At 38.3% G+C, this 10,593-nt stretch overlaps 1 protein-coding gene across 1 annotated transcript in view; it reads left to right on the plus strand.

The window, feature by feature from the left end:
* Nucleotides 1-6,050, plus strand: part of st7l (suppression of tumorigenicity 7 like) — an 11,541-nt gene extending 5,491 nt beyond the window's left edge. Inside the window, exons 11-15 of the mRNA XM_060868095.1 lie at nucleotides 512-614; nucleotides 2,932-3,082; nucleotides 3,602-3,694; nucleotides 3,799-3,938; nucleotides 5,823-6,050. Of these exons, the coding sequence (XP_060724078.1) occupies nucleotides 512-614; nucleotides 2,932-3,082; nucleotides 3,602-3,694; nucleotides 3,799-3,938; nucleotides 5,823-5,918 (583 nt within the window). The 3' untranslated portion in view covers nucleotides 5,919-6,050. The remainder of the gene's footprint in view (nucleotides 1-511; nucleotides 615-2,931; nucleotides 3,083-3,601; nucleotides 3,695-3,798; nucleotides 3,939-5,822) is intronic.
* The last annotated feature ends 4,543 nt before the right edge of the window (nucleotides 6,051-10,593 follow it).

A 10,593-nucleotide genomic window follows, 5' to 3' on the forward strand; every position in this document is an offset into this window, starting at 1 on the left:
CTGTGTGTGTGTCTGTCTGTGTGTGTGTCTGTCTGTGTGTGTGTCTGTCTGTGTGTGTGTCTGTCTGTCTGTGTGTGTGTCTGTCTGTGTGTGTGTCTGTCTGTGTGTGTGTGTGTGTGTGTCTGTCTGTCTGTGTGTGTGTGTCTGTGTGTCTGTCTGTGTGTGTCTGTCTGTCTGTCTGTCTGTGTGTGTCTGTCTGTGTGTGTCTGTCTCTGTCTGTGTGTCTCTGTCTGTGTGTGTCTGTCTCTGTATGTGTGTGTCTCTGTCTGTGTGTGTCTGTCTGTGTGTGTCTGTCTCTGTCTGTGTGTGTCTGTCTGTGTGTGTCTGTCTGTGTGTGTCTGTGTGTGTCTGTCTCTGTCTGTGTGTGTCTGTCTCTGTCTGTGTGTGTCTGTCTCTGTCTGTGTGTGTCTGTCTCTGTCTGTGTGTGTCTGTGTGTGTCTGTGTGTGTCTGTGTGTGTCTGTGTGTGTCTGTGTGTGTCTGTGTGTGTCTGTGTGTGTGTGCTTGTTCCAGATTTTCACCAGAGACAGCCTCTAGGCGAGGACTTAGCACTGCAGAGATGAATGCAGTGGAGGCTATACACAGAGCTGTGGAGTTCAACCCACACGTACCAAAGGTCAGACTCCATCGTCTTTATAATTAACACAAACTACAATTATTTTTTTTTGCACTCTTCCATAATTTGCATAAGCACCTCATTTTGGGGCTGGCAGCATTTCTCTGTAGTGGTGGGAATGGCCTGGGGCCTTAGAATGCAATTTGAGTGTCAGATTTGAGTGTAAATTTAAACGTAAGCGATTTTTATCTTTTATGTAAAACACTAGACTTGAACGTATCTTTAGTAAGGCTGTCAGAAAACATTTATTGTTTGAATACAATTAGAATTTTCGTTACCTTCATGCATTTGAAGGCCAAAAACTACGACTGACAACAAACTATGAGCTGCTATTGTCAACGCTGGGAGGGGCAGATAATTATCTATGATGACTTAACCGGGTCGACTATATTAACTATAACCAAGTTTAGACAGAGAACAAGAACAGACCAGTAGGTGCTGCTCTTGCATTATTCTGTACTGTCTGGTTTCCATGAACTCAGTTCTACATTCAAATTCATCCGAAGTTCTAAAAATCTAAAAAAAATAACAGCTGGCCAAACAACAACAACAACAGCAGCCTGATAATTGTTTACTCTACTCTATGAATCTGTTTTCTTTTTTTCTTTGCTTGTGTGTGTTTTTTAAACTTACCCTTTAAGATTAAGTTAAGCACTCTTAAGCCCTCATGCTCCATTTCTGTCAGTACCTGGTTACAACTTGTCTAGGCCCCATCACATACACACTCACTCCCACACCCACATCATGTAGCCTCAAACACACTGGATCTGGCTACAAAGTGCACCTGTTTAGGATAAATCATACACACGCACATACACCCCTGTACTTCAAGTGCCATGGCGCCTGTATGACCCTATATCATAGTCGACACCAGACGTGTATGTTTTAACCAGAACACATAACAGTGGCTCATTTGGTAGCAGAACTGAACTGTGTACAGAAAGTACTTTTTTCAGAGGTATAAATATGAGGTTGTAGACATGAAAAATTCTTTTGTCATCCATTACTTTTAGGGGAAAAAAAAACTAAAGGGTTTCATCACAAAAGAGACAGATGGTTATTGAATTGCACAAATGAAGTAATGGGAATAAAAAAAAAATACACAAGCAATTAAAAATCCCATCTGCAACAGTTTGAAATTTGCCAGCAAGCTTTGGAAGAAATTCAGCACCTCCACTTGACCAACTGCCATTTGGCATCATGACTGTCAGATGAAACTTTGTGTTCTTGACAGAAGGCTGCATACGGGATGGGTGTAAAATCAGTGATGAGCAGGTTGTTTTGTGGCTGGTGAGTCAGGAGCTCTTGTGACGAGTGACAGCATTATGAACTTTGCTAACTAAAGAGGCATATCGACTTAATATCTGATTACCTCTGCCAGTGACTAAAGACATGACCACAAGTACAACAAGAGGAGATCATTGTAGAAATGTTGAAAGTAATGTAAAGTTTTTGCAATGACCTATTGTTTAAGCATACTATTTTTCTCTCTAGCATGGGTGTCACAAAACTTAATTGAAAGGGTGGCAAAACAAGTGCTTTGTGTGTGAGAGAACTTCAAAAACAATCAACAACAATCAAAACACTAGTATGTTTGAACTCGTTTTCTTGAAGCCTCAATGCTATTATATACACAATTATTTAATGGTTTCCCAATTGCTTGACAATTGGGAAACCACAATTGTCTGCGGCGGTGGTCTGTTTGTGTGTGTGTGTATGTGTATGGAATGTATGTGCACTTGTCTGGACTCTGTTGGCAGAATGAAAGAATGACGATCAGTGTGAGGCAGACAGAGGCTTAGCTGAGAAACACTGTTTTAGGAGAGGCAGCCACATAAAAGGCACGGACATTCAATCCCCACTTCAAATGTGTGTGTGTGTGTGTGTGTGTGTGTGTGTGTACATGCCAGGGGATGCCACCAAGGACAGATGCCAGTCTAATGCCAGGGGTAGTCAGGAAAGGCAGATGTATGTCTGTGTCTGTCTGTCTGTTGCTGGCACATGGACACATTTATGACTCCAGTGTGTCCATGAAATGGGTCATTTAGCCTTCTGATGGAGGCATTTTGATGGATGTCTGTTATTCCAGGCAGACTGAGCTTCCTGTCCTCTGGAACTGTTCTGTGGCCAAAGACAGGAGTTGTAACATGTAGCTGTTCTCAATTGGAGCCTAAAGACAATGCATCATAATTACATTAAATGCAGCCAACACGGAGCTCAAACATACACAGTGGCACAATTCATATTATGCTGCATAGAAGCCCATATAATATGTATGTATTTGCTTGCTTGTGTGTGTGTGTGTGTGTGTTTATAGTATCTTTTAGAGATGAAGAGTCTGATCCTGCCACCAGAGCACATTTTGAAGAGAGGTGACAGTGAAGCAGTGGCATATGCTTTCTTTCACCTGCAGCACTGGAAACGAGCAGAGGGAGCTCTCAACCTGCTCCACTGCACTTGGGAGGGAAGTAAGTACACACACACACACATATTTATATATATATATATATATATATATATATATATATATATATATATATATATATATATATATATATATATATATATATATATCTGGTACAAGTGTGTAAGCTTTTTTTTTTTTTTTTTTATAAAAACAGTTCCAAACTAAACTTGCTTAAACTGGACATGTTTCAGTTTTCACCATTTTCTTCCAATTAGATGATACACAACAAAAACATCCATATCAAATACAAATCTAAAAAGCTGATTCATGTTCTAATCTAGCCAGTTTGGTAAAATAACTCATGTTTTATACATACATGACTACATTGTTCTTATTTATCTCCTGTCTTGGGTTTTGTGATCATTTCAAAAAGCAAAAATAAAATAAGTTTCCATTATTTTTTTCCTGCAAATTGGAACATTTATAAAAACCCTGTACCAATTCCAAACCCAGATAAACCTTTGTAAACACCTGTAAAATGACAGATTAAACTAATATTGATATCGTACCCACTAACCAGCATTCCGGATTATTCCCTACCCACTGGAGAAAGGTCATCTGTTCTACCCATACCCAGGATGCACAGAGACAGCAGACAGAGAACTACTGCCATGTAAGTATAGGGTTTTTTTCTTCTTCTTTTTTTTTTAGGTCATTTTAAAGGCATACAGATCATTTAAATTGTGCCTCTGTCCTTTTTTTATTTCTGTGTTTCAGCTTTTCATGAGGTATCAGTGTACCCTAAGAAGGAGCTGCCATTCTTCATCCTGTTTACAGCAGGCCTGTGCTCCTTTACTGCCATGTTGGCTATGCTCACACACCAGTTCCCTGATCTCATGGGTGTCTTTGTTAAAGCTGTAAGTCCCAGTAGCAGAATTGATGTGAATACACTTGCTTGAGATAGCACTATAAACAGTATGATACAGACCTTAGCTTTATTTGCTGTTTCAACAGTTTAAAAGTCAGTTTTTCATTATTATTATTATTATTATTATTATTATTATTATTATTATTATTTTGTACATGCTGCCATAATTGCGGTTAAACGGTTTAACATTCTGACCTGGATATGGTATCTGTGTTATTGAAATTAATATTATAGCTGATATAGATGGAAAATATTACAAATCTAAAAGCATTTACTGTGATTTGCATTACAGCCAGCACAACTGCTGTACAGTTACAGAAATATAAATTAACCTTCTGACCAATCAGATAGGAGAAAGCAACATCACTATGGTATTACTCTACAATAATTTACTCGTTCATTTTTATTATTATTTTGCATTGCATGTGTGTTATTTGAATACCTGAACAAGCAAACAAATACGCTAAGTTTAGATATCAGGATATTCAAATAGCAGCTCATAACCTTAGCTTGTATCTTTTATATACACTGGGTCTGGTCTATACTTTCTAAATAAACCCTAAGACTGGAGACTTGCTTTAAAGCCTTTGTTTTGAAAAAGACTCGACATACACTAAGCGTTTACAGTACAAACCGGAGCCTGTTTAATGTAACTCACTGTTAGAACAAGAGAACGAAATAGGCCAAGAGGAAGAGAGGTGAGAAAAAGCAGAGCTCATAGGCCAGGCTTTCTAAATCTTCTCCAGATTAGCCAAGGCTGTGGTGTGATTCCTGTTCAAATGTTAACCCAGTCATATGGCGTGACTAGACCTTTTCCTCATTTTGTTGACAAATGTGGATCTCGATTTGGTTTGCATGCACTTAGAACCTCTTGTGTTTTGTAATGGATAACCAATGGAGCTTGCCCTTAACACAGATTGTTCAAATCAGGATATCCTTCATGAAATGCATACAGTGACGCATGTATAGTTTAGCGACCGCCCCACTGAGCGCACACATGTCCATTATAAACATGCCATGAGAAATAGTACCGTTATTTGTCATAGTAATAAACCTAAGCAATATGAGGACACCAATCTCCACCAGCCTCTATCTTTTTATCATTCTCGTTTGTCATGATACAGCACTTATTTACATTAGCCGTATCTGTTCCCTGGATCTGCGCTTAAATAGATGTTGCTATTCCAGCGCCGTCTCCAACCATCAGCATTTTCCTTCCCTTGGTGTTCACACTGCAATTGAAACTTGCCATGTTCAGTCATAAACACCTGTTCATCTGTGAAACGCATTGCTTCATAAACACATTAAGCGCTTGTTTATGGTCAGTCGAGCTGTAAGCCTTCAAATGCTAGTCAGATGCACGCTTTCACGCTAACTTGCAGACTTAGCTGTGTGTTGGCTTGAGTGTGGAGAAATACTTCCCTATTGTTTGTGTCTGGCCTATACTCCTCATGAGCTATGACTGAAAGTGTAGGAACTAGACAGGCAGCTTAATCATTTTCTGAAGTATCCAAGACATATAGAACATAGTCTTAATAAATAATCATTTAAAATGGTTCTGAATTATGATTTATTTGTTATACAATGATAATTTGCTTTGTTTATTAGATACACAAAAATAGCAACGTACACAGTGTCACTCTTTAATGTGCAGGTTTGTAAGGCCACAACCTAAATTTTTCAAAAGGACAGTCAGGAGGAGAGTCAAGAGCTGAAACAGCTGTCACTAGACTAACTGAAACCTTTTTTTTTATTTGTTGTGCTCTTAAACTTTGTGTTAAACTAATGTTGTTAATCCAGATAAGATACCAACATACAGAATGCATTTGTTTTTCAACTGTTTTTTCCCCCCTTTCTTTCTCTTTTTCCACAGTTCTTCAGTACTCTTTTTGCACCATTGGGCTTTTTTGCAGACAAGATGGAGAACTTTATGCCTTCCTGCCTTTGGTACCAGCTGACAAGAATCTAAAACACAGCCCCCATTGCCCCCCCACCGAAATACATGCAGACATCCCGGTGTCAATCTACTGGATGTGTAGCATTAAATGTGCTAAGAAGTTTTGTGTGATCCGTGCTGATTGTAATAAAATGTTCAGAGCAATGTTTTTTTTTTTTTTTGATCGAATCCTGCCTTGTGTTTTGTCTCTCTGATTGTGTAATAGCTTGTTATTAACGCACTTTTTTGGCACGCCATCTTGAATGCCCAACTCCTCATGCCAATAATACTAGATACATTTCCCTTCCTTTAGAAGCACTGAGTGTTACAGTCATATATAGAGGCGAGGCATTCTGTCATAGCAACAACTGGCAGAACTGGCTGGCCTTGTATATGTTGGAGACTGACAGAGGCAGTAAATTATAAAAGTGTTTTTAGCAGCTCTCACAAGCATGTTCTTTACACAACACCACACCTTACAGGAAAATCATTCATTTTGTAATATTGATGAAGGTAAAAAGTGTGACTCAGCTGCTGGATGAAATTTTGTGGTTAGTTCTAGTTATTCTGAGTTAATATCAATACACAAAAGGCCTATTGTTTTTTATTATTATTTTGGTTGATTATACACAAGTCCTTGTATATTTTTTTAATACAGAGAACAGTATTTTTAATACAGAGAAAACAAAGAGTGCATGAAAGAATATATGCAGATAGGAACCATGAGTGTACTAACTGGTGGATGTGCTTGCTGGATCTCATACAAGGTGCCGTTTATTCAGTGGTCTGTTTACAAACAAATTTTAGTTGAAGAGGCTTTTGTCCTAGAAAAACTTGCTTAACATTCAACTTGATTATTCCACAAGAGTCAGAGAGGTTTACAAGAGGTTCAGACGCCATTAGTGCAGCCTTGTTATGGAGAAGTGGAATCCGACCACGAGGATTAGTAAAACAAACTATATGTTCACAGGCACTTGTGAATAAGTGTTTACTGGTGAAGAAAAAAAAAAATGTGCAGAAATTGAATTGGATATGTATGGTTTATCCATTACTATAATGGTGCATTCAAAGGAACCCAAAGTGCAAAATGTTATGTGATGCTATATAAACAGTTTAAAATGCCTTAAGGCTCTAGACAAATTTTTGGATTTTCCTTTAAATATTCTTGTTAAAAGTGTTTGATAGAAAAATATACTAATGCCTTCTCTTTTACCAGCATTCACAGTAAAAATCCATGTAGATGACAGGTAACCCTAAAAGGTTATATGTAAAACAGTACAAAGTCGTTGCCCTGCCAACACATTTTGTACAGGAACTCTGGGCTAAGGTGCTATGAGTTGGATTTTTCCCATAATAAAACACGAGATGAGCCAACTGATTTAAAACTCAAATGAAACATAGTTGTGTAGTTGTGTATTTTAAACTTTCTGATACTAGCTAACAGCCTGGAAGCCCTGCACCTTTTCATGTCTCACGTTAGTTTAGTCTCTTCTCTGTACTCACTGTTCAAAAAGATAATATCCACCATCCAATGAGCCAGAACCATCTTAGAACAAGGAGCCTCCATAGCAAATGAACAGCTGGTCAGAGGATCAGATATCTATAGCTAAATTACCCTAAATACAGAGGCATAGGTAACAGGACTGACAAGGCAGGTTCTGACGGAGCCCCATAAGGCTAATATTTTATATATTAACTACTGTATGTTAATCTATGTTAAATCTCCCCAAATCCATTGATGTGTAATGCACAGTGCTATACCTGGAATCATCATGAATGAGACCCCAACTCTCTAATGTGTGGGACTTGGCTGTTCACACTTTTCAAAGTGAAAAGAACATGCCTGTCTGGAAGTCAGAATAGATAAAAGGTAAAGTAGAAGTATATTAATTGATAGAGAAATTTTAGTAATTCTAGTAAACTCTAGTAGTAATTAAATTATTGAAGTTTACAAATTCAGGTAGAGATATAAAGTAATGTAACAATAACTCAAATCTATTCCATTGTTCTTTTGGTGAAAAAACAGCTAGCTAGGAGGTGGCACTTGGTTTATTTAGATAGTCTTTAATTGAGGAGGTTGATCTAGCAATACATCTAGTGTACAAAATCTAACACCAACTATTTCATACTGTCTAGTATCCTGTAGATGGATGATTGTATTAAAGCATAGTATAAATTAGGAAGGCCTTCACTTTTCCATGCCTTAGGCCCCCACAGTCCCTATAATCTCCTCTGTGTAAAGACACACCATTCATGGTTTTGTGGGGCACTGTGATAGCTGCCACATATTCATTTAGAGTGGGTGGGGACTTGAAAGGCAGTTAGAATCCTAGAAATTAAGCAATGTACAGGAGCCAGTTAATGGGGTGAACATAATTTCTAGAATAGCTTCCACTGCTATGCAATGGTCCCAAATCACAGTCCCCAGCTTTCTGATTTTGCTGAAAGTACCAGTTCTCAGTATCCATTTAAGGTGGCAGATCTACTCTGACAGGAAACCACTACAGTTTTCCAACTATTCCCAAAAGGAGCCATGGGAGCCAAGGTCTTCCTGGCCATCTCAGGCACTAGCAGTATAGGATTGATCAGAAAAAATGGTGGATAGGTTTAGGCTAGGGTAGAATATCCTAGTAGAGATCCACAACTGGCTATGTGTTGATTTGTCACTGGTGAAAAGGGCCATATGTACCTTTCCAAACGTTTTATAATTTGTCCTACCACATCTGAGCGCAGTAGCTACTGCCCTGACATATGTTCTTCCTTGACAGTGCATTCTAAGTCATGCTGATGAACTGCTTTGGTTGTTCTCTAAGGTCACAGTGAGACTGAGCACTGTAATGATGACTAAAAGGTAAGATGTGTCCTTGATGACCTTGAGGACACACAGCAGGTGTTACAAACCAGCCCTGGCATCAATCACAGAACTGGTAATTATCAAACTTTCTATTTGAAGGTTAGAAAGTTTTCTATTAAAACATAAAACTACATTCGTAGAACAAGAGATGAAAACCATAAACCAGGTGTGTCCAATCTTACTCACAAAGAGCCGGTGTGGGTGCAGGTTTTCATACCAACCAAGCAGAAGCCACACCTCATTCCACCTGTTTAATCAGCTGATCTTGGCTTTCAGTAGACTCAGGTGTGGCTTCTGCTTGGTTGGAATGAAAACTTGCAACCACACTGGCCCTTCCCAGAAAAGATTGCATGCCTCTGCCCCAAACTCTTCAAACTACTTTCAGATCAGCGGCCTTTCAATGATCTAATGTATCACGGCCTTGCACTGGACCAGATGTTTAGACTGGTGGGCTCTTAATCTCAAGCACAATCAAAGCCAGGGTTAGAGTTAGGTTCTAAACTCTGAAAGTAAAGAAAGCTTCATTTTTACCAGTTCATGTTGTCATGTCATGTCATATTATGTTATGTTATGTGTTAATCCCATACCATGAGCCTAGCAAGCTTAGCCTGGTGCAGCTGGTGTGCTAAAACTCCAAACCATTCGGCTCTGGGAGTGATTTCACCCCTGACACAAACATCATGTATACATTAAACTTAACTCCACTATAAATCTTGCCTTAGGGCACAGAGAAACACAGAATCCCCCAAGTGGCCTACCTTTGTGCATATGGCAAACTTTGCTTTACATATTAGGTCTATAATTATTGCTCATGTACCACATTTTGTGTAAATATATAAGTTAAATAACATCTTAAATTTAGCCAAAGTCATGATGTTACATAAATTTTAACAGCAAGAGTGATATTCTTTTTGTAAGGCTTTGACTTGCCATTTATCTTCTGCACTAATAAAATGGTAGCATATATGCTATTTCATAAGTGTTCATGAGCCAACTCTGAAAGAACTACCTCAAACCCGTCATGAAAAAGAGAAATAAATAACAGAATGTTATATTTGGCCGAAATGAAAACAGCTGGAATGTTTTCAGCCTGACAAGATCATTATCTAGAGCACATGACTCCAAACAAAAGCAGTTACTGGGACCACACACACTTGGCACTGTGTGAAAATGGTCATGTAATGTTTATGTTTATTATTCCTTTAATCAACCATTGTTAATGCCACTTGCCTTAGGAAACTGAAATGACATTCAAGAACCAAGAATTCGACCACTTTTAGGGATCAGTATGCTAATTAAAATGGTAGGGTGTTTTGTTTAAGAACATGTATAAATTTCAACATCAACCATACAGTATCAAGTGGGCTATTATACAATGTTTTAAAGTAAACACACTGACATGTTTTCCTGAAGTCTTTCTCAACACATAATCTTTTCCTCTGGTGAGAAAAGGTGAAAGATAGCGCTGTTGAATGCCAGAAAACATAATCTGACAGGGGTCTTAGCAGAGAATGGAAAAAAGACATCTTTGGATAAAACCCTGAAAGCAAAATGATTAAGCTATATATAATCGAGCTTAGGGAAACTGATTTTTCTTAACCAAAATTTTTTACATTTTTCTTGTTTGTCTTCTCTTCTTTATTCTTTTCTCTTTTAACCTTTCATACAGCATAATCCAGAACTGCATAAAATTTCCTTATCCTGTACATGACAAACGTTCAGGTTGCTTTAGATTAATGGAAGTGGCATTTTGGACATGCATTATTCCAGCAGTATGCCAAAGCTCTGACTCCACTCATCCATCTTAATAGCAAATTTAGAAACAGAAGGTTTGGCGTAGCAAAATGAATGCTA

The sequence above is a fragment of the Tachysurus vachellii genome, chromosome 4, assembly GCF_030014155.1.
Source record: "Tachysurus vachellii isolate PV-2020 chromosome 4, HZAU_Pvac_v1, whole genome shotgun sequence".
NCBI lineage: Eukaryota > Metazoa > Chordata > Actinopteri > Siluriformes > Bagridae > Tachysurus > Tachysurus vachellii.